The sequence below is a fragment of the Drosophila novamexicana genome, unplaced genomic scaffold (genome assembly GCF_003285875.2).
Source record: "Drosophila novamexicana strain 15010-1031.04,08,12 unplaced genomic scaffold, DnovRS2.1 tig00000739-arrow-arrow-pilon, whole genome shotgun sequence".
Lineage (NCBI taxonomy): Eukaryota > Metazoa > Arthropoda > Insecta > Diptera > Drosophilidae > Drosophila > Drosophila novamexicana.
In genome coordinates, this window is record NW_020824819.1 from 2,737,736 (window position 1) to 2,763,259 (window position 25,524).

The 25,524-nt window shown below is 40.1% G+C and overlaps 1 protein-coding gene across 4 annotated transcripts; it reads right to left on the minus strand.

Annotated features, from left to right (window-relative positions):
• Nucleotides 1–910: 910 nt before the first annotated feature.
• On the minus strand, nucleotides 911–24,614 carry LOC115763351 (protein numb). Of its 4 annotated transcripts, none has more exons than XM_030705872.1 (4): nucleotides 24,560–24,614; nucleotides 15,889–15,916; nucleotides 3,498–3,746; nucleotides 911–2,527 (listed from the first exon to the last, which is right to left on the minus strand). In XM_030705872.1, the coding sequence occupies exons 3-4, from the start codon at nucleotides 3,702–3,704 to the stop codon at nucleotides 1,157–1,159; spliced, it is 1,578 nt and encodes a 525-aa protein (XP_030561732.1). In that variant the 5' UTR covers nucleotides 3,705–3,746; nucleotides 15,889–15,916; nucleotides 24,560–24,614; the 3' UTR covers nucleotides 911–1,156. The 4 variants fall into 4 exon arrangements, with proteins under 4 accessions (XP_030561732.1, XP_030561729.1, XP_030561731.1 ...); XM_030705869.1 differs by lacking the exons at nucleotides 15,889–15,916; nucleotides 24,560–24,614 and adding exons at nucleotides 3,880–4,406; nucleotides 13,251–13,630; XM_030705871.1 differs by lacking the exons at nucleotides 15,889–15,916; nucleotides 24,560–24,614 and adding exons at nucleotides 3,880–4,406; nucleotides 4,486–4,763.
• Nucleotides 24,615–25,524: the final 910 nt, after the last annotated feature.

The following is a 25,524-nucleotide window of genomic DNA, read 5'->3' on the forward strand; positions in this document are numbered from 1 at the left end:
GCCGTCCAATTTTAGCAACTGAATGAAAGAGAGACAATTTGGCTTACAGCAAGAACACGTCATAAAGCGTTTATTGACCGAGATGAATATATCTTAATCATAAAAGATTTTGGTTGTGGCTCAGAACGATTTCTTGGCTTCGCCTAGATCGGCAGCGAGCGTTTGTTAGAAAGATAAGAGATAAGAGAAGAATGTTTAATTATAGCGCTGCGATAAACTAAATGTAAGAACCTCATTTCATGTTTGAATTTGAATCGAATGTTTTGCCAGTGCTAGTCGCCTGCAGAATCCAAGAGCAATAGAAAGCGCTTGTGAATTAACTTGAAGTTTATTTTTGTTAAATTAAGATTAAAATTTAAGTATAATACATTTGTACAATTTAAAATTAATTTAAATTAAATTAAAAAAATTGACATATTTATATAGACGCGTAAACCAAAATTGACAGACAAAACATTGGCCCTCGGCATACATATATAGAATTATTGATATACATATACACAAGCTTTATTATATATATATATATGTATGTAAGTATGTACGATATGTATGGTAGTCAGCATATGTATATGAAACTTTCTCGAATGTCATCGATCAAGAACTTGTGGAAGGCTGCATCCAAGAATAACAGTTATAAACATTGACCACATATGAATGTGCATGCAGGTGCATGCTGGTGCATTTGTGTAGGTAAATACTAAGCATAATGGAGAAGTGCACTCGTTGTTGTTGTTGCTGATTTTTCTAAGGTGTTCTTGTGGGTAACCTGGTAGATTGGTCTAATTCGGCGTGCTGATTGTTAAATATGCGTGTTATGCAAACACGTGCCCAGGTGTACACGTGTGTGTGTGTGTGTGTGTGTGTGTGTGTTTTGCTTATATGCGTAGTTAACTTTACTTTATGCGTAGCGTAAATTGAACGGTTTAGCCGTTTATGTACTTTAATAGTATATTTCAACAATTGTTTTGTTTGCGTTAAGTACCTGGAATCGAATAGCAATATCTTTATCTTTATGTTTATCTTTATCTTTCTATTTATCTTTAAACTATCTAACGCTCTGTGCTGTCTGCCACATTACACTAAGTTACGTTTTTCAAGTGAACCACACTTTGGATCGCCTCGTGCCCAGCCCCTCGTCCCCCCGCTGAAGCACTGCCTACAGCTGCACCTGGAATGTTTGCGCTGGCGCCTTGGGCGGCGAGATAAACGGATTTGTGCTGTGCCTGTTGCTGCCGCTGCCGCTGCCTGTGCCCATTCCTGTGCCTGAAGCAGCTCCTTCCCCAATTCCTGTGCCTGATCCCAGCACATCCGGCGACATTTTCTTGGCGGCTGCTACATTGGCCGCCCATTCGGCATCGAAGGGATCGGGATCAGTTGCACCGCCAACCGTGGAACTCGCTGACACTGTCTGAGCGCGTCCCACATTGGCCAAGTAGCTGGGCCTTTTGGGCGGCACAGCGGGCGAAGTGGTGCGCACCACCTGGCCCAGCCACTGTTCGGCATTGGGCAGCTCGACAGCATCAACGTCTGGCGACTGCACTGGCGGAACACCAGCCACAAAGGGCGTCACCTGAGCTGTGGGCGTGCCGCTGCCACTGGCGCTGCCGCTGCCACTGGTGCTGTACGAGATTACTTGCTGCTGCTTCTCGGCGGCAATGATGTTCTGGTTGATGCTGCGGTTGTTGTTAAAGTTCAGATCGTCACCGGCCGCCAGCATCGTGTCCGTCTGCGTGAGCAGCGACAGGCCCTGGCTGAGCTCCTGGCACAACTGACTAACTGTATCGGCCGCCAAGACGACAGCATTATTGCCACTCTTGACCGGCGAGACCTCCGCAATGGGCGATACACTGCGCTGTGGAGTGTGCAGCGCATGTGGATGCGGGTTGCCGGCAGCAGCGGCCAGGAAGGCCTTCTGCCTATCCGCATTGGACGGAAGATCGTTGACACGCAAAGACATCTGTCGCTTGAATGGTGACTGGCTGCCAATGGTGCTTAGCCGGAAGGAGCTCTGCCGCTCCAGCATGTTCGGTGTGGCGTGCGGCCGCTCGATGGCGAACGGATTGAACGGCTTGACCGTGGCGGCAGGCGGTCCGGGAAGCGCGGGTCCATCCACAGAGCGCTCATTGCTGCCCACAGTGGCCATGGCCAGGCGCTCGGTGAGCGTCTGCTGCCGGAAGGAGCCGGTGCGCGTAAACGTCGAGTTCTTTGTGTCAAAGGTCATCGTTACGCCGCACTCCTTGTCGCGTCGTTGCTTGCGCTCCAGACAAACGGCAAACGCGCAGCCCACAGCATGGGATAACCTTTCGCCCGAGTCCTTGCATGCGAGGAAGCCATGGCACATCCAGCGGCGAGTGGTTCCGTCGCGACAAATATAGCTGAATCCACGTTCGTGATTGCGATCCGGCGCACAAAAGCTCACCTTCTCAATGGTCTGGTCAACAATAAGCCCCTTCGTCTCATCGTCCACAACACGCAGCCCATCTCCACTCACATGGAGAAGGCCTCGCACTGGGCGGCGTCGGGATTGCTGCAAAAGAATTAATAATATTGTTGAATAACGTGTTGATTCCTTAAAGAAGCCCATTTAACAGGAGCTCAGTAAAAATTTTAAAATCTGATACCAATAAACACAACATGATTTAATATACACTCATTAAAGTATATCTGAGTACTACGTTAAATAGTTACCCTAAGAATTAAAGATCCAAAAAGAAAACTGTGTTTACAGATTTTTCTACTATTTAAGACTTGCTAAATTCGAGAAAATTGGATAAGTACGACTATTTCTTTTTATTTACTGTTAAGAAACTTGGAGACTTCGTTCATTATCTTCTTACTTAATAATCGATTTAATGTTTATACCCCTGAAAGTTTGTTAAACCTAATATATATATATGAAAAACTTCTATTTGGACTAATTCGACTAATTGTACTGATATAAACAGCACATATATATTTAAAGAGGTTTATTATAAGAGGATGGTATGAGAAATTTGACCCGCAAGTGCTGGAAATTTGACGGAAAATTTGGCACTTTTATATTTATTATCGGCTTCAAACCAATTTTCAAAAATATTCGTGATATTGCTTCAAAATACAGGTCAAGGAATGAAGATATTAGGTTTAAATTTCCACGGCCGGAAGTGGGGGAAGAAGTAATATCAATCTATTTTCTTAAAAGATTTTTATGCAGAGATCAAATTTTCGTCCTAATTGTTCGATGCGGCTAGTTCCAACACCTGCATTGCTCATGCATAGTTTCAAGCCCAATAGACTCTTAAATGAGATATCTTAACTATCGGAAGAGTTAATATGCTCGTTTTCAAACGTTTCTGCAAATCTATGTACCTTCCATTAGTATATGAAGAAAGGGAAATGAGTGCAACTTCAAGTTTTCAATGACAATTTATATGGATCCCAAGTGTGGTATTTTGCTATCTTTGAAAAAGGCCGTGTCTAAATTGGTTTCAGAATTGATCGTATGCCATTTGACTCACCCTTAGCACTTTGAGCGCCTCCTCGCAGACCTGCATGCCGCGCGACTCGAACACCTCCACGCAGCCCAAGTACTTAACCGAGAAGGAGCAGGTGGCGGACCGCACGGCCTCCTCGTCGGCCTGCCATTGGTGTGGCTTGGAGGACTCAGGCACTCGATCCTTGCGGCGACGAAAGGAGTCCCGGAACGAGCGTCGCAGTCGATCCATCTTCTTGGGCGACTTCTTGCTAAACCGAAACGAGGCGGATTTCTATAGATGCGAATGGATATGTTAGGAAACGGATTCATATAAGGTGCCTTATGCCAGACAGTAAAGAGAAACAAGTGCCGGCGCGATCAACCCCTGTGTTGTTGTTGTTGGAGTTGTTGTTGTTGTTACCTACCCCATTCTTGACATCGCCGAATTTTCCACGTGTGAAGCCGCGCTCCAGTGGTTCGTGCGTGTGTGACGAAGAGTTTCCCATGCTTGTGGTCTGCTCGCTCTCTCCCTCTCACGGTATAGCTGGGCTGTCGCTGTCCTTGTCTCTCTTGACTAACTCTTGTGCCTAGCCGGTTTGGCGTTGGCTTTTGCGTGAGTAAAATGCTGCCAATAACCGTTACGGCTTTAAACTGACAGCCTCGGCGTTGCCAGATGTCAGATGACAGCTGCTTGCAGTTTGTATTCCCCTCTCTCTCTCTCTCGCTCTCGTTCAATTGTTCTATCTTTTTTTGCTTATCTTGTAAATGGCACTCTCGTGATGATAGATGATATATAAATACTGTATTTTATATTATTTTATTGTTTTTTATTGTATTTTATTTTATTGATCTATTTATTGGCTTGTTGCGTGCGCAAATTTATTTGTTCATTAAATTTGATTTATGGGTTTTGATTAAATTAATTGACGACTTTCTGTTGCTCGCATGCGATCTGCAATGTATTCAAAACGAGTGAAGACTGTAGACTGTTTAGGGGCACAACTACCCGATACTACACTACAACAACATACACTATCGAGCAGCTGATGTTTGACGTTTCTGATACGCATTGATTCCATTCCGACTGTGACTCACACTCAGCCTATCGAGTGAGAGTCGAACGTGGTAACGCCCCCAATATTAAAACGACATATCTATCGGAACCCATCAATTATTTAAGTATTCTAGTATTATAACGATGGGCAATGACTAGGCAATGACAACGACAACGACAATTCCAACCTTCCTGCCCGAGAATCTCCAGTTCAACTGGCTACTGCCTACGGCTACTCCCAAAGACCATGTGAGAATAGCCCGAGCAACCTCCAGACTAAACACGTTGGCAACGGGTTCGGGTCCGGGCCCAGGCCCAGTTCGCTTATCGCCTGTCTCACGTAATTGTTTACACATATTTAGTTTTATATTATTTTTTATTTTGTTCATATTTTTAATTTTTGCTTTTCTTTTTGCTCAACGCTCCTATTTATTTATACTTTGTGGGGCTTTTGTTTTCTTTGCGCTGCGGCGACTTACGCTGACGTTTTTGTGACTTTATCACATGTCTCATATTGCGGTAAACTGTGTGTGCTTTAATTTAAACGTAATTCCCGCACCCCCAGTTAACAAACCAAGCGAGTTACCCGACTCGCCCGTCGACTTGCCTACAGCAGAATCAACGCGCGCATAAAAAGTGCACTTTGAGGTAAAATAAGATCTGAGTCCTTAGGTAAAATTTATTTCTAAGGAGCGGAAGTATTTATAGATAGTACAGCATACGAAGTACTAAAAAATACTGAATGAAATGACAGAAAATATCTCTATTAAATGTGGCTGGGAGTTCAGCGACAACTGCATTGCCAGCTCAGACTGAGAAAGAACAAGCAGCTTTCTTCTTTAAGAGGTGCCACTCATAACTGTAAATGTTACAAAACAGGTTTGAGCTCTTTGTTACCTAACGCCCAGTTCTACTGTCTGTTGGTGGTTCTTGGTGCTGTTGGCGGGGGCGGGGGCGGGGGCGGGGGCGGGGGCGGGGGATGTCGCTTCCACAAGGGCACCCGAGCCGAGAGTTGAAAGCTTTGCTTTCTGATTGTTGTAGCATTGACGTGGTCCATTCTGCTGGTTGCTGTTTGACTACATTTTTGGCCAGAAGCAACTTTATTGGGAACTGGGCGTGACTGCGACTTTGGGAAAGGGTCGGCTAGCTAATCGAATTATGGGCCTAAGCCGTGAGATTCAGATTTGTGTTGACCATGGCTGCTGCTGTTCAAAGTGGGTCATTCTAAGTGTATTGTGTTTCGCTTTTCAAAATAGGTTCACAAACACTTTACAGTCCCAAAGAAGTTGGTCCAAAAGAGAGTGTAACACGCCTATATATACTTGGAATATATATATTTACTTTTATTGTATGCAGGGAAAGACTATACGATAAGCGTCATGTACCATATTCAGAACTTATATTGGGTATAAGGATATATATACATATATACTCTGATCACGAAATGCCTAACGGATTGAAGGGCAAATACAATAGAAAGTCGAATTATTTTTTAGACTAATAATTGATTTTTCAATAAAATTACCGCTGAGCGGCATATCTTATATCTGCTTTAATGTCGGGCAGGGTATTTAATCTAGAAACGCACGAAGATAACTGTGCTACCTTGTTACTATCAATAAAATTGTATTCATTTTAAAGTGTGATTCATGCGCCAAGAAACTGATTAAATAACACGTATTACACATACAAAAAAATGGTCAATGAAACTGTAGAATTTAAAAAGACTATTAAGTCACGCATAAAAACTAACATTGGACCAAAAGTGAACATCATCTGAAGGGGGTTCATTCAACCAACAGACCAAAAAACAGGTTCCACTCGATCAAAATAGAGCTTGAGTTACATACGCAATATATACTTATAAGTATATCAACGTGTGGATGTGATAAATCTTTACTTAACTACTTCATATAGTTTTGCTTATTTACTTTTCATTTATATAGTAGAAAGCTATTTCCAGATTCAAAAGGATGCAAGACTTATAATCTTATAATCATCGTCACTTCTATTTCTACTTAGTCTGAATACCCTTTGTCGAAGCATGTGAGTAACCGATTCGTTGGATCGCAGACTAGCAAGATATATGTACGTGATTAAATCGTATGTCGCTGATCTGTAGCACATGGCTTTATTCCATGACATAATTAAATAATGAAGTACTGTAAATTAGCGTGCCACTGAAAATGGCAATTTTTGCCTTTAGACTCCATTAAACAATTAACCCTCACGACCACATTGCAGCGCAGTCAATGACACCGAACTAGACGCATGTCTATATCTATATCTTTACATGTACGTACATATATCGCAAGATATTGGGTGTACTATATATGCTTATAATTAAAGTTGTATAACTACAATCAAGCTGGCGCCCACCAGCTGCCAAGTGATGATACTCTAGACTGAACACATCTGCGTCCATCCAGCTTTGGTCAACTGTGCATTTGGCCTTCCATGGGAACGCCAACTTGCAAAAGATCCTGCCATTAACTTGAACATGAATAGCAAGCAGGGATAAATTGTGGATTAGTACCAGTTGAAATTGTCGGTCGGATTAAGCTAAACACATCATATTCGACGGATTATACTCGCCTAATGACTTGAAGCCAAGAATTAGTTTACAGTATAATGGCTAAGAAGATGCTGAAATCTAGTTAAGCCTAAAAAAGAAGACAATTCTGAAGCTTATTATGCACGTATGCCCACTAAATACAGAGATCTTCCTGAAGCCGAACCTATCAGACCCAGCTCATCGGCGAATAGATCTATCAAGGCATTTTAATTGTCGACTCAATGACACAGTGTCACAATGTGAACTTGCATTCCTGGATGCATTCGGGAGTTCACACGCTTAATGGTAGCCCGGGCAGAACGGACAATAAAGGATATACTACATTTATGGCTTCCTTTTTTTTCGTTCAGCCAGCTTTCCTGTGAGTACTTAATATGCAATTATAATTATGCCGCCCTGCGCATTGTCTTCTGGCTACGGCAGAGGGGTATTCAGAGCTAACCAACCACCACAGCTGAAGCCTAATGTGTTCACGACCACGACCACGTCCTTTTCGCAAGCGTCGTCCTTAGCGAAGAGACCGTATATTGTTTTTTGTGTGAAGCCTATCAGGGGGAGGGTTGCTTGTCAGAGTGTCGGAATTTTGAATTTTTTCTCTCGCTGCTTGTGTTGGTGGTCGTGAGAATTTTCGACAAAAAAAAAACGAATGTTAAATAAATATGGCATAGGAATATATATATGAGCAGGATACAGAGAACGTTTAGTAAATTAATAACTAATTGTAATTAAGAATATTTTCCTGATAAAAAAAAACGTTAATTGGGTTCTACACATGCATTTTCAATGCTGGCTAAGTTACAAGTTTAAGGAAACACCAAGCTGGATGTGAGTTGAAGATTTAGTGTAAAAATAAGACGAAATGAAACACAAAATTCCCGCGTGTCAAGTTGTCTCGGTCGGAATCTGAGCAAAGTAGAAAGGGTTAGCAGAGAGTCAGCTTTTCGTAAGATTTGTTACTGCTCAAGAAGACAAAGCGTCTCTCCGTTTGATGCTACGAATGCTCCGAGCGCGCATAGAAAAATTCACACGGCGGCGTTAAAAGGCACCCTTAACAACAAAGGAGGCAAGGGCGCGCCTAGGGGGCAGAGGGTAGACATTTCTATGCACCCAGGCCAATGCAGTCGGCCCTATTTTCCAGCTGCATTGCCGCGTTTTCTGCTGTTGAAGTGCGTAATTATTAGCTGTAAATTGGGCGTTGATCACGACAGCATGGAGTTTACCTGAGCGGCGCCTTATGGGAACTGCTGCCATCGATGTGAATGGGATGTGTGAAAAAAACTAATTCTGCATCATGGTTGCATCTATCGGCATTCAAATATTGGTACGAGACCGGCATTCTGTTGTATTGCTTGCAGCTGAAAAAATATTTAGGCCTGAGACTCCTTGGCTCAAATCTCCTTATAGCAAATGCCTAGAAATCCTTTTTAACTTTATTCAATTGGTATTTAACGTATGTGTGCATTAATCAAGAGGACACTAATTTTATCAGTATAAAAAAAAGTACAGATAATACAAACCACTTGAGAAAAAGAAGGAAAACAAACGGAAGTCAAAGAGAAAACAGAGAATATGACAGCATTTATGTAGACAAGCAAGCAGAGTTTAAACATTTTCTTATGAACGTTCATGCGTAGAATGTCCGTCCCGCAGATACACACACACACACACACACTAACACATGCAAGGAAGGAAACTAGAGACTCATGCCAAAAGAATAGAATTCGTTCGACAGCCATTGCAATCGGGCGCATCTGCCATCGGTCTAGACTCAAAGCCATGCTCCGATAATAATGCGGCTGGCATATGCTTGTTGCACGTGGCACGGCTTTGGGTTCTATTCAGAGCTGGAATCCTACAACCAGCTACAACCAGCCACATGTCCATTGCGGAGTTTTAGTAAATGATTTGAATTGCCTTTCAGGTAGAGAAAAAACAACGGTTTGCCTGGCTGGTGGATGACGACGATAGCTGCACGGATATGTGCAGCAGCTGTGCTGATATCTGCGCTTGTATCTGCGTGTTACTGGCATAGGAAGTGCCTGGTAGCGACAGTGCTTGAGGAGTATGAAGTGGTTCACTCTGTTTCGAATACCAAACAAAAATGACAGAATGACTCAGTTGCATACAGGCACAACAAGCGCACACACACAGACGGACAGAGCTAACTCACTCATTGGAAAACCTGTTTGCACACAACTCGTTTGCCTGTCAATTGGCATATTTACACTTGGAGCAAGTAGTTAGACTCGTGTAAGAATCATAATCATATGCAGCTGATTGAAGCCGGGCGAGCTATCAATAACAATCAAACATTAAAATCCGACATTCACTCATAAATGCCTTAACATGCATAGCTCATATGCATACAATATACTCTTATGCGGGTTGAATTCAAAATTATGTTAATTCACCTGAATCATAAATAAATACTATGCAAAAGAATTTCAAAAGTCCCAACCTAAACATTCCTTTGAGCAGTAACGACCTTTTAATGCTTTTCCTGTTGAAGAACAGAAAGATGGTAAGAATTCAACTTTCAGTATATAATTATACTCCTGTTAGATCTACAGAGAACTATATTGCGCGTCTTAAGCAAACTTGTTGAGCTCGCCGAATTTGATTATCCAATCAAGAAGTTTTGCATGTATCCAAAATCTACGTACTACGCGTTTGAACATTTCGAGATGACATTGGCAAACATTGCTGCTACTTTATCTGGCATATTAGTTAAACATTTTAGCTTTTAAATTTTGTTGTGTCTTGCTCAGATAAGGGCGCCTGACAGCGAGCCAAATAAATTCAGTTTTATAATCCTCGTGCAACGTCCCAAAGATGTTATTTTAATTTCAACTGCGATTACTATTAGATACGAGCAGTATGTGCCTTATGCAGATTATCACTCAGATTTGAAAAGCCACACTTTCCGACAATTTCTGAACGTGACAGCCAGCGTATATATATATTCGAAGCCAACGAAGCTTGACACTTTTCACTGCTATTTCAGGTGCTTTGAGCCCCATTCTCTGCTCTGATTGTTATTGTTAGCGGGAAGCTAGCTATGGGCGGTGGGCGGTGGGCGGTTTTGGGCCGTGGGGCATTTTGGCTTTTAGAACCAAATCAATTTAATTGTGCGCGAGAGTGTGACAGTTTTATCGCTCGCAGTTCCAATGCTTAGCTCCCTCCAACAATTTGTTTATTTGGCACAAACAACTTCTGCCACTCGCAACAGATGTTGCCACTCAGCCAGGCGCCTAAATATATGATTTACCTAGCAGGTGAGTCCAACGTGGCAATCGATAAAGTGGCGCGACGTGCAAACAGAGCCGAAATCTATTTACGGGCGGAAGCCCGACATGTGTGCTCCCAGTTAGCTGGAAAAGAACCCACTAAGTAAGCCACACTGAGAATGGTGACAGGTAAGGAAAACCTTTTTACACTCCACACGTGAATGAGTTGCTCGGATCCTCCAAGAAAAGCTATTACATTTGACTATCTAGTTACATTTTTAGCAGAGCCCGGCAACAATTCTGTGATTTGCATAACGCGCTCTAAAAAGAGCTGAAAATGAATCATGAATCAAAAAGTCTTAAATTAAACTGTTTTCTTTTTTTAAGCTCGAACACTGACTCAGAGCTTTTTTACAACTCGATCTAAGTGTCAGTGTGTACTTAAGATGTGGGATATTCTAAGTGGGATATTCGTATAAGTGGGATATTCGTACAAGTGGGATATTTGTATAAGTGGGATATTCGTAAATCAATTTCATTTCACGCAAATAAAAATCAGATGATCGATCTGGGCTACACTTTACTGGATTCCCTGTAAGATTAAAATTTCTTTTCCAAACAATTCAAACCTATGACGTCTCCAATGTAGTTTATAATTAAGCTTCGTAATAATGTGAGGTATCGTAAATATAAGATTCTCTGACAGATGTTAGAAACATGTCTCAGACGATGACTACGCAGCTACAATTACTGCGATTAAGCTCTGACACCGCCATCAGCGTCATCATCATCTGAGTTACCTGTTGTTAATCGACTGCATGAAAAAATTTAACGAAAGTCGTATGTATGCCGGCAACAGAGCCCCATGCCGACTGCAACAGCGCCCCACGAGTCCAAACTTACGCCGAAGACGAGCACGATGTTCAGTACGGAAAAGCCAACAGCAGCCAGATCCATAAGAATGCAGTTTGGCATAATCGAAAGGCAAGTGAGAAAAGTGGCGTCGCTTTGCCGACAGAAACTGGTTTCCTTCAAGCGATTGCACCAGGCACAAACAGTTGTTGTATTTTTTTTTTTTGTGTTTTTGTTGGCCTGATGTTCTTACTTTTTGCCGTGGCTTGTTACCGGTTTTGGTGCGACTCTGGCCGGGCTGAAAGCTCTTTGTGTTTCTTGAGTTTCGGCTGTGAATTTGTAGCCCCAACATTTTCTACTCCAATCGTTAAGCTTGTTAAGAGCGACTGCACTACTCCGACAGACAAGATATTCAATTCGGATAGTTGAGGCAGTTTGACCAATGATTCATTTAAAGCTTTATCTTTTAAAAATACTGGAAATATATATTGTATATACATATGTATATATAATATACGGAGGTACACGCAAAGGCGTTGTTTTGGGAAATTCCACCCACAAGTGTGGGAAAATCGCAACGTTTGCATGAAACTTTTCTGTTTACCCTCTGATCGGCATCAACTCACTTTCAAATATCTTTGTTCAAGTTCATTGGAAATTCCATCCCTTCTTTGTGAAGTCAGAGATTTGGTGGGGGATGTGTTGGGTACTAATTATTTATAAGAATCTTTATGAAAATTCATTTAACATGAATAAAACTTTGTTTGGCGAATTTTAAGTTTCGTCTTTCACTGGTTTTGTAAATTTCACCCGCAACCGTGGAAATGTAGGGGAAATCTGTTGCATGCAACTTTTTTGTTTCGTATCGGATTCGCTTCAAGGTAACTTTCAGGGATTTTCGTTAAAATTTATTTGATTGGAAAATGCTAACCAAAGGTTTAATGAACGAAAGCTTGTTCTTCAGTTTCAAGATTCTTCCACATGGGCGGTATCCGGAATCAAGATGTTAATGTTAATACAACACTTGCCTACTTCTTTATATATATTAAAACTATGAATTACTGTACTGTCAAAAAAAATAGTGAAAATGATTATGGATTCGGAGAAAATGTAGAAATAATATTGAGTGGGTGAGAGCTCCGTCATCTATTGTTAAGGAGACCTTATCCCTCGCTAATTTCATTAGTTTATAACTCATTTAATATTATTCATAGCCACTGAATTCACAGCATTAATTACAATAAAATTCACTAGAGAAAAGTTTACATTTCAATATTTATGTTTCGACATTGCAACAAATCATTATGTTTACTTAGGTGACGGTCATACGAAGCCCGAACCAAACAAAAAGCTGCTTTTAGTCAGACACATCTTTGCAATGAATCATCTTTATATACGTGCGAAAGATGGCAATACTAGATACTAATCTTATATATATATATGTATATTTAAATCCGTAATGAGGCTGCTAATTGCAAGTGTCTTTGATGCCTGATAGTTGCAATTTTCCAGATTCATTATATCGAATCGTCATTGGTAAAGCAATACCCATATATTTTCAGAAACTAAACCGTGTCAGCCTCTGTATTAGCAATACCCAGTCAGTTTAGACAGCTGTCAGCTGTATGTCAAAAGAGAAAGAAGCCATATCCACAAACATAAGTCTACAAGTATGTGCTTAAGTGTGTTCTGCAAAGATTCTTAGCGGCCATCTTAGTTCTTTGTACTTACTTCCTGTTCGTTATAGAAATACTTTCTTGATGAAATTTCAGTTAAGATCTAGCAATTTACTTATACTTCAGCCTTTTAACTATTATTTCAATGCATGTCAGAAACGTCAAAGTTTGCCAAATCACACGAGACAATCCGAAAACCTGTACCGAGCGACAGCAATAAATGTGACTTAAGAATCCAAGAATTGTATGCAAATGATTACATTTCATGCAAAAACTTGTTTTCGGATTGAATCGAAAGTCTTTCAGTGTCCGTACCATCCACATGTGTATATGTAACATAAGCTTTGAAGGTGTTGTTGCGAGTTTACGTAGCTTTGTTTGTATTATCGTTTGACATTTTGGCAAAACATACCATTAAAGTATCATGTTTTGGTGGACTGTTCGGTTTCTATCCAGGCGCAGTTAAATCCAGCAGTAAATATACTGTTTAGGCTATCATTTGGCACGGTCAACTATTTTTGTTTAGGCCACCAAACCGGTTTCGGGCATTATATAATATGTACCGATTTTTCTTAGCGTGTTTCATACATTGATTTTTAACATAGCACTTAACAGATTTCACGGCAGCGAATATGATTGTGAAACACCACGATTCCGAACCACTAAAACAACCAGTACCAGAAAAACGTAACCCCCCCGACTTGGCATTAAAAGTTACGCGGACATGGGCTCTACGTAGCACCAGTGGACTCTGCAGACTGACGAACGTGACGGTCAACGGTTGACGCGCTATCCAGAGAGGTTTGCTCGATTCGACGGCTCAGATTGGTCTACTGTACTGGCGCGGTACCGACTGGTTCGAAACTCAATTGCCCAGAGAGTGAGAGAAAAAGAGAGGGAGAGAACAAGACAAGAGAACAAGAGCGTGTTGCTGACAGCTGTTGGCTTTGTACACAGGGCGACTGTGTGCATCTGTGTACACATGCACACATCCATATATATATATATATATATAGATATGTGTGAGCATGTGTTAGTGCCGTACGCTCTTAGCGCGCTTGTGTGCGTGAGTTTCCTCAGTGCCATTGTATTATTTACTACCAACAACGACAGTTACCTCGGGACCGAGAGCGACACCGATAAAATTGCGACGCGCTTTGTTCAGCCGTAGATTTTGTGGAGTCAGCCGAAAGGCATCGGCCAGCTAAATTCCCAAATGCGCTACCTTGTGCGCGATCACCAACAATTACCTAATAATTATGTAGGAAAACTTGGTTAAATTTACAAAACAAAAAACCTTTAGAATTGGCTTTGTATGCATGTGTTTATTTAAGAACTTATACAAAGTGCATTGATCAAATTGTACCGTTGTATTCCATATATCGACAACTCAACGTTTTGTGAAGATATTTTATCAAGAGCACAAGTTACACCAAAAAAAGACTCATAAATAAATAGCACACAAGGAATAAGTTTAATGTAATTCTAAACAAATTTCAGTTGCTTCTAAATTTATAACCAAAATAACTATTATCGATCATTTTTATATTTTTAGATACAAAATTAGAGATATCAAAAAACATTTGCAATTTCAGTCGGTTGATGATGCTACCAGTTAAAAAATAATTCATCCAAAATAAGAAGGTTTTTGAAAATATTACGCGACTTGCGACGATTTATGTATATAGACTCTTCCAATTACACATATGCCCTTATGTTTGAAATGTAGGGCATTCATAACCAGTTGTTAGGTCTGCAGCTGCCAGTTTTGCTTACGAGCACATACAGCTATAACTCCGGGTCTGAATAGTTGACACTGGCAGCAAATGAATACGAACCGAAGAGAATTTTAATGATGTAAGAGAAAATAGAAAGAGTGATACATCAAAGACTAAACACTTTTAGGGATCGATGTTAACAAATATTATTATGCAATGGAATGACAGTAGCTGATTAACTAAGCCAAATGATCAACAATTCAACTGATCGACTTGTAATGTTAAAGTGCCCAACATGAATTCCAATCGACAATAATATCGAATGATCGATCGAACAAAGCAATAAGACAAGGTCGTTGCGAAAAGAGAAAAATAGATAAAAAACCAAAGAGAGACAAATCCATTAAACTGTTGTTGTGCTTATACAATGGAAAGGTCGAAACCATCTGAGAGCGTGAGAGAGCGACTCATGGCTCTCAGTATTGGAACGTGCGAAAAATTGCAATGCATCGGCTTAAAGATATGTACAATGCACATTTGTATACATGTATGTGTGTTTGTATGTGCGCAGAAATGAGTGGAGATAGGCTAGGTAGCTGGGTACAGACAGGTAAAAATGTTGCTGCAAATCATAGAGCTATACAAAGCAACGAATTTTGATTAAGCATCTAATGGGTATAAAAATTTAGTAGCAAGAATACTGCAAAGCACCGATTTTGATTAGCGTTTGCATCAATCAAACATCTAAGCAAAAAGTCCAGAAAAAGCCAGCTAAGAGCCGAGCTAGTAAAAAGCCAACTAAATTGCACTGCAGTTGTCAGTCGCTTTGGTGTTCTATTTCTAAAGAAAACTGGGTGCTCCTAATACCTAATGCGACCCCCTACACACCTACAGCTACCCGTTGGATGGACAAAAGATAAGCTACTCTCACAACGCCACGAATGTGAATGGGTTTTGCAATGGCCACAAGCTGAGAAACCAATGTCGATGGCTAGACAAAAGCCACATGTTAAACTAATCAGGAATTCAATCAAAATACGTACGCAAATGCAGACCGCGAATTGCACAATATAAAGTAGATAAAAACATGAATAAGCACAATAAAATGCTTTGCATTATATGCATAACGAACCTAAAAGACTTTGATATTTTCTATTCACCCGTTTAGAACTTATCACTTTTATTTACAAAAAATCTTTGTGGCAGTATATACATACATATACCTGAAAACATGAAGAACATTTGTACCAAAGACTATTTTATAAAGCTCGTATGGTAGGCACTTGTTTCTCTTTTGCTGAAATTTAACTATGAAAGAGTTACGAGACTTACCTAGATCTGAAAGGTTAACCGTAGAGCTCTGAAAAGAGAGAGAAGAGAGATATTTAGATTCGTAGAAAACAAAGCAAAAACAATTGTAAATACTGAGACAATTATAAACATGCTCTTAGATATACCATGTGACTTAAGAGCTCGGCAATGCCTGCGACATTGTAGGTACTCAAAAGCGCGACAATTACAAAAAGTTCTCACAGTCATTAGGGTCGTAAAGCATCGCTGGTCTCGTGTTCACAATTTGTTTTCCATACGACACATACATGTGTGCATATGCATGCATGTGTGTGCATGCATACATGCACATATACGCCAAGATTAACGGGCAAGCATGCAGCAGGTTCTCTGAGTGCTTCTTGAGACGCACGGAGTCTGAGCAGCACAGCTTGAGTGGCTTTCAAAGCTCTCTCCGGCTGTTTCTGAGTCTTATGCCAAAGAGTTCTTTAACAGTTAAAGCTTGGCTTGTGAACGCGGTTCAATGAACTTTAATCGCAAAACCATATGTCAATTTAAAGATATTACAATTTGCAGACCCGTTCATTTGCTAGCATATATAGAATATGGGACTAATGCCAATTTATTAAATTATATATATTTATATATAGATAATTGTTATTTACTTAGCTCTCACTTCTTGGGTGGTGGCGAATTCAACTATTTCACATTTCACACCCATCGCCCAGGCAATTAGCTAAGGGTTGCAGAATCCCCGACAATGTTCGAAAGTAAATAAAAAACTGCGTTCGCCCGCGAAATTTTCAAGTGCCTGCACTAGTATTTAATGCAATTAAAAACAATTTAACAGCTTAGAGGCAGTTAACGATAGATTGCATAAAAAACCTTCCGTAGCGCAGGCCGGCATTATCTGGCATTTAATTAGGGGCGACACCGAGGCGTGTGAACTATCAGACATCGTGTTTTAAGTGGGTTTTTATCCTGTAAGTGGGACCTGGACCTCTAATCCACCCCATTACAACGTGCAAATTGTCACATCTAGCTAAAAATTCTATTATGGCGAGGCAGCATTCAGTTTTTTTCAGTTAACATAGACGTATTTCTTGTTTATTTTACTGTTTACAAAAATATATAAGCCTCCTATGAACATTTGCTACTGGAGAATGTCAAATGAAACCTCTCTAAAGAAGAATATAAGAGACGCAAAGTTCTTGTTGGGGAAATATTAATTTAAACACCAATGCATACTTTTAGGCACTTTTAAATATGTACATATATGTGAGAATGGAAGATTTCTAGCTAGTAGGACTTTCATAGACAATCAACAAATGTATATTATTCTCCTTAATCTTAGCAAACGAAAATAGTTGTCTTGTGATTATGAATATTAAATAATTATTACTGCTTAAACGTAAAACCTTTAAAATTGGAGCAAGAGAACTGCATTGTGATATATTCAGTTTTCTAAGAGATTGTTGATTTTAAATTTGGTCCCATTCGATGTCTTTAAAGAAGGAACAGTGCTCTAGTCGCGCATATTTACATCGACAAAAATTTGAAAAAGAGCCACAATAAAAAGATTTTTCAAGCTTGAGATTTTTAATCGAAATTTTGCTTGATAAAAAAGTTAAATCCGCATATTTCTCATATTCAACAATAACTTTCTATTAGGAAGAATGGGAGTAAGGTGTTGGTTGAGGTTTATATCCAAATACACAGGTAGGGCCTTGCGCGGCGTGAAGTTGCGTAGTAACCAGGTGTTGTATCAACAGACTAGCTGAAGTTTCTGGTTGGCCTCACCTCCTAACAAGGCGGGAATGTAATGTCTGTGCAACCTTTATTCGCGCGGTACCAAGGGGATGCTGGATAAGCATGGAGAAGCGTCTTTCTTGAGGTTAAACGCATTGCCTTGGCTCACAGTACTATATTCCACTTGTGGCATAGATTACCGTGGAAGTAAGCCCCTGAATAATAATGAAATCCGATATCGAAATCCTGTTCTTGATTAATCTTTTTTAATATCTTAGGTTTCAACAGAGTCAACTAGAGTCACCACAGTATCTTTCATTTTACAGCTAGATCGAGCCCATTTGAGGGAACTTTAATTTTGAAACGAGCTCGTACCGGCCAGCTTAACCCTAATGGGGAGCTACCGACTAGAGCCCCTTGTTCTGATTTATAGTGGAGAATAGCACGAGTAAATCAAACCGCTAGCTGTGGATCTATAGTAGGAATTACGATTACTTCAGCTGTAAATTCATGATTTTTGGGACATTCAAATTTAAATGACAATCGTCGACTAAACAGAAGAGACAAATGCTCCCCAGATCTGTGGATTTTGATGTGTATACTTTGAGATTACGGTATATAAAGCTGTTCCTGAGGTAAATGAACTTATTTAAATTGAATTTCCAATGAGTGACAATATATGGTTATCCCAATAGTTCTTCTGACTGAAGATAACTTAGGCAGTAAATACGATTCTAACCTTGTTACCCGTACTTCCTGCATTAATTGCATTTCAACTAAAATGATTATAAGATTAATGGGCTTATCACACGATTGCGTAAAAAATAGATTTGCACTTTGCCGTCGTCGCAGTCTCAATTCCAGTCGTAGTTCCCATAACATTTTCATGGCCCACGTGAATCAATATCATGGAGGCGCGGCAGAGCCCCGAACCGTGCTTACATTGATTGTACTTTTGGCGAGCATGCCGCAAGATAAATGACGGCTATAAAGGTGACTAAAGTTATTGGCCTAACCCCGACACCCACGTCGTTTGCTAGCAAGCCTCTGCACACACACACACACACACACACACTAAACACACACACTTGTAGAAGCACAGACACACATTTTCTTACAGCCATGTAGCCCACGCCCAGGTCATTTCCTTTACAATCGCCCAGTTTGCTATGAATGTTATTTTATGCTTATTTTTAATCGCACTTAAGGTGCTTCTTTAAAACACATTGCAATTACTACTACTAAAATAATATAAGTCGTATGTCACTTAAATTGTGCACAAGCATATATAGAAAGTTGATTATTCTTGTATTCAAAGATGTTCTTGAAAATAAAATAACAAACGCTGAAAGAGTATTAAGTCAGCAGAGAAAAGAAAAACTCGAAATGACGCAATTATCTAATGGACCTGAATTCAATGATGCGTCGCAGAGGATCTATTGAAGCCCATTGAGATAACTTTCATCGTTCAGAGGCCCTCGACATTATTTTACTATTAATAAAGAAGTCAATTTAGCCCAAATCATGGTTTAAAGCTATCTTGCAAGTTAAAAATTATGATTAAGAATGTTGTTATTGATGAAGGCATTTCAGACCCGATAAAGAAACATAAGTGTAGGTATTACCATTATTAAGTCCTGCTATCTCCCAATTTAAATTAAACATATGTCTTGAGGCAGGCAGATACCCAGAAGTAAATAATTGGTGGATTATGTCAAAAAATATAAAAACTACACATACCTACTATATATAAAGATATTTATTTGTTATTCTAAAATTTAAACGTTATTTGTGAGGAATAGAATTAAATTAAATATTTCGATTGGTCTATGCTGTACCAAAATTTGTTGTTGGCTGAAGCTAGCCCTTAAAATTTCTGAAATATCGTTAAATAGAAGAAGACGGATTAATAAACCGATATATATAGATTCTTGTGAAACAGGGGAGTGCATTATAATAATATACAGGCAGTGACACCTTCAGTTCCATACAATTTCTGATTCTTGATTAAGATCACAACCTGGCCAGAGTTTGGGATATGCAACATATTTTCGCACGCCCAAGCCATGAAATCCTAAAGATTCCCACGGGAAATATGGCTGGCACGCGCGTCGATTCCATACTTTCTCGAAACCACAAAAAGCTGCACTTGTACCGGGGCACACACACACACACACACACACACACAAGCGACGTTAAAGGATAATGCGCCACACGTCAAGTCGAACAATCGGTGGACGCGCCTTTAACTTGGGGTTGTTAGCCCCGTCCTGGGGTGGTTGGTGGGTGGTGGGTGGTGGTTGGTGGGTGTGCCGCAGACGGAAGTCATGCAAAAACGTGCCGAGCACGAGTCGTAAAGAACTACAACAAACCTTCGTGCCGTCTCCTGCTAGTTGTCGCCTGTTGTTGACAGTTCCTTCGTTTTCGTTACCCTGCTGGCCCAATTTAACTTCGAGCTAGTCCCATTAGCTAACTATTTGCAGCTAACTGGCATATTTCTAGCCCATAAACGGCAACCACCACCAATAAACGACTGCCGAGCTATCCAGTTTATGAGTCGAACTCTGATCAGTCAATAAGCAAATATATTCTGCAAAGTTATCAACGCTTGTCAATGTTAATTATCTACCTATCGATGGTAGCCTGTTGGATTAGCTGCTGTGAAGCATTCGTGTTAGTTTCCTATATTTCCCTGACAATCTGATAGACTTCTTCTAAAGCCACAATGACAGCAGGCGGTAGTATCTGTGCAGTTATGCTAGAAGTCTTGGGTATCCTTCGCAGCTTAATTTACATGTTGAGCTAATTATGTTCAAAAATTGACAAGTCCGTGATTTTGAAATGAGGACTAAATCAACAAATTCATCTAAATATGTATTTCCTGGATCCGTTCGCCCCAAATAACAAAATGATTTTGAATTTAATATTTGGAATCCATATTACAATCAGAAGTTAGCTTCGAATAAGAGGACAGTCTCGACTTATCAGTGGTTCATTGTGCTCTTCAATTGATTTATTATATATTTATTTATTATTGGTCGACAAAAACGAGTGTATTTCTAAGTATTTAATACCTCAAATTATGAAAATTAAATGCTAAGAGCCTATTAGAAACAAGATGCATTTTGCCGCCACAATTCTCAAATGTTGTTGAACTAATTTAACGACTTTCAAACTATTTGCTTCTGCTTCGAATTGTGAGATTCTAAATTTATAGAAGACTACCTTTTGCCGATGCACCTGCAGGAGCTTCAATGACCTCCATTAAAAACTTGTGCAAGACGCTAGAAAATCTAATTGGCTTTATTAATTGACAAGTCGTCCGTCGAGTAGCGTTGATTGCGATACTAAGTACAAGTTGTGTACACCTTATGAGAGGCACACACCCAACCACATACCCCACCTCCGCATCTAGTAAGCCCCACGACAGTGGGGAGGCCTCGACAGAGTTGTGTTGCCTTCCCAGAACCCGGCTAAATGAGGGGTTGTGGTTGTCGCAGCGACTGCTGTCGTGCTTGGCTGCTCATTTATGACCATAGAGCACAGAGCGTAGAGGCAGTGAGCGAGTGCATGTATCTCAAAGATACACGCACACACTTGGAGTGCAATGCCTAGCTTCAATCAGAGCTGTGCTTGACGCTTCAGTGATTGTCGAGCCACTCTTCTGCTCTTTACTTGCCAGAAATTCTTCTTGTTTTCTTCGTTTGACTGTGATTTCGAGTCCACAAACTAACAGTTGGGGTTATGTAGTCACGCCTGAAGTGCACAAAAATTGTACATGAAAACAGGGCTGAAATCGCCTTCAAGTTTAAACTTCAAATTTTATGTTATATTATTGACAAAACTAGACTTTTAGGATTGTCAAAGCTAGCCGAAACTTCGCCTGTTATGCATAAAATGCGGAATTAACATTTGAACAGCAATAATTCATTCATTTATTAGCCCTTACTTAAAACTCATACTAAGTTTAGACTGTAATCTAGCAATGGAATTGCCAAGGACCACAAGCAAATGCTCAACATGCTCTAGTATCCATATTTTATGGATTTACATGGATTCAAATAACTATGTGATACATTATTTTAGTCGTGGGTCTCTTTAATTTTTCCCGCGGAAGGGAAATCGGGAATTTGGCCCGGCTATGTAGGCCGCTAAAATTGGAAAAGTCTTGAATGCACATTTTTTATACCCCTGCAGAGGGCATTATAATTTTGTCGTGAAATGTGTAATGCATAGAAGGAGACAACTCCGACCCCATAAAGTATATATATTCTTGATCAGCATCAACAGCCGAGTCGATGGAGCCATGTCCGTCTGTCTGTTTCTATACGAACTAATCTCTCGGTTTTAAGCTTTCTTTATAAAACTTGGCAGAAGAACTTCGGAACCAGCTGGATCGGACCACTATATCATATAGCTGCCATACGAACGATCGGTCGAAAAGTAGGTTCTTGCATGGAACACTTTTCAGTTTTTTTCAAGATATCTTAAACATCGGCGTTAACTCTTTTCCCTGTGCTTCTTAGATACGGGAACAGCACTATAAGTATTATGAAAAGGTTGGGTCTGCAAGGGTATTAGATCTTCGGCGTGCCAAAGATAGCCTTTCTTTCTCGTTTGTTTTCCAATCGGGCTTCAAATGAATTTCATAATCCTGTGCAACAAGTTTTATTGATTGTCAAGGCTTTTAATATTTAATTAATCATCAGTAAAAACTTTTTGTGTGCTTAAATTAGCAATTTTTTTGCTTTTTTGTTTTCTTTTAAACACGGTTGGCGATTTAATTAGTGTAAATCGGTTGCGATGCATTATTTATCATTTCCGACACTAAGGTCAATGTATCTGAGCGAGTTTTGAGACTCATTACAAAACACTCGAGTTTTTAAATAAGTTTGAAATCGCAACCGATTCAATACCTTATATATATTGCACACATTTTAATCTTTATAAATATAAATGTTTCTCCTGACTAACTGGCTGACTGACTAATCCGTGACCAGGTGCTCAGCGCACTTGGTTACCTATTGTGAAGGGGTTGAACACTAAGACGCGGTTTTGCGCAATTCCACCCGCATGTGTGGAAAAACAACGGAAAACAGTTGTAAGATATATTTTTAATTATCCGATTAACCTTAAACTTGTTGTTAATAAAAAAGTGGATCATAAGTTTATTGCACATTTTTAAGGTTTTTTCTTTGATTCCTAATTATCTCATTAATAATGAATACCTGTTTCAGAGATTTCGAAAAATTCCACCCGAAACAGTGGTTTACAATCCGATCGGATTAAAAATCTGTGAATATTTGTTGCAAAATTAACGTCTCTTGAATGGAAATTGCGGGTCGAAATTTGAACGAACGAAAATTTATTGTTCGCTTTTCCAGACTTTCACAAGACATCAGACATGGGAGGAAACTGGTGTTTCATTCAAGAGACTCTGTATATTTTTCAATATTCACGAAGTTATAGATAATACGGGTAGATTTAAATTTTCCACAGGCGGTAACTAAAGTTATATCTAAAACATTGAGCTCAAAACTTACAGCGACCAAGGCCGGGGAATGCACGCTAATGCAATATAAAACACATTTAGTCGAGCTCAGGTTACTTAGATTACAAATATTTTAGAACGAATTGCGAATAAATCTATTTATGAATTGGCAAGCTGAAATTCTACTCAATCTATAAAAAATAACGATACGAAGGGGTTAATAAGAAGTCCAACTCATTTCATGACTAACTTTTTGCGACTAAGCAGACCAACTGTACATTTGCATAATCTAAAATTAAACAAGTAAGAAGCTCTAGTCGGGAGCTGCCGACTAGGGGATACCCTGAACCCTCTTCTTCCAATATCAAATGCATATATATATTCTATTTTAGAAGCTATATGTCAAGTTTGGTGACTCGAGCTCTTATTATTTACCAAAATTTCCCAAAAAACAGGATATCGATATCGATTTTTATCGATTGCTTGGAAACGGAGTAAGTTATCGATTATCGGAAGCAAACTCGATCTGCGCAGGCACTAGGAGGACCTATATCTAAAATTTCAAGTCTCCAGCTCTTATAGGTTCCGATATCCTTGCGTTCAGACGGACGGACAGACAGACGAACATAGCTAGATCGACTCCGCTATTGATGCTGATCAAGAATATATATACTTTATGGGGTCGGAGAAGCTTCCTTCTGCCTGTTACATACATTTACATTTTGCACAAATACAATATGCCCGTTCTACCCATTTTCAATGGGTTCAGGGTATAAAAAAGAAAAATACTAGCTAAATGCAGAGAGTTCTTCTTATTCTACTTATATGCTAGCAAGATAAAGCTGCGTACCTCCGGAGTGGGATCCCGCCCGCGCACTAACCTTACCTAATCAGGTCATGGCAAGCTAGTTGACGGCAATCCCATGACCAGCATCAGACAATGGGAAAGGTCGCGGAAGCCCGAACGAACCAGTAAATATTCAGGGGATGCAGTGTGCAAAGCAAACGAGCGATAATCCCGACCATATGGTAAAAAAGCCACACGCACACGCACACACACACGCACGCACACAAGTACACAGAGAGAAAACGTGTAACAGAAAAGCAAATGCAGAAAAAAGCCCCGTTTAAGGTTTCATGTAAACGGAAACGGAGCAGCAAAAAATGTTTCGTTGTTGATGAAACTTACAAGCACATGCAGATGTACGTACATAAGTATTTACATACATGTACATGCGTGTGTATGTATGTAAGTTTGCGTGCACACGAAATTGGCAGAAATAAAAGCGCCAACGCAGACCTGCAAAGGAAAATCAATAGTACGGCATTTTTTTCTTTTTTTTTGGCTTTTGGCTTCTTTTCTGGCACCAAAAAATGTGTCATGGAGAGGAGCGCGAATAATTGGAGCAGATTTTTGCTTGTGGAACACAAATGTATGCCTATAAATAATTGCCTGTTTAAAAGCCAACTCACCTGTTTTAATGGACTTTGTGACTTTGCTTCAGCTTGAGTTTTTACTCGTTAATTTGTTTTTGGCTCCGCGTTAAAGTTGAAGTTCACGCGCAAAAATTTTACCAAGCTCAAAAAGCTTTAAGATATTTGAAACACACCGCCGACCTGCGTATGCAGATGTATGTGTGTGTGTGTGTGTGTGTGCTGCTGTTTCGGGCAATCGTACAGTGCAAATACACACAAAAAAGGCATGCACAGCTTTAACTCCAGTACACTTGGTCCGATTACACAACACCAACGTAAAACTTCACGGTCCGAAACGGAGTTGTGCGAAAAGGCGCTGCCGATAAATCTCGGGCTGTTTTAATTATTATTTTACTTTTGCTTCTGCTTCTGCTTGTGGTCGCATTAGCACATTTATTTTAATAATTTGTTAGCTGAAGTCGATTGGCGGAGTTTTAGTTTTGTCGAAATGTACACCAATGACAGCACCAACACAAACTCACACATGCACACATAAATGTATGTATGTAAAACACACAACACTGGCGTCGGCCGCCCTCCACAACGCAACAACCGCTATAGGCGAGCGCGCACCAACAACTGAGCAGAAACCGAAACCAAAGCCGAAACCAAAGCCGAAAACGAAACAGCGAATAAAACACAACGTACCCGACGTCGACGCTGACACGGGCTTGCTTCGCACGGGAGCTGGGAGACCGGATTGAGGGGAGCACTTTTGCGTTAAGCGCGCTCAGCTGAGCGTTGTTCGAATTTCGAAAGAGCTTTTGACAGCAGCAACTTCTTCGGCATGCAACGGTAGCGGTAACGGTACAATGAGCTGAGCTGTGAATGCCTAGCAAAAATGCAGCTCTGTCTGACGATGCTGCCAAGCTTTTTCAAATGTGAAAGCGCCACTTTTAAATAATTTGGAATATTGTTTACTTTATAAATTTTGTCGTCTATTCACCAAAAACTATGTAAAT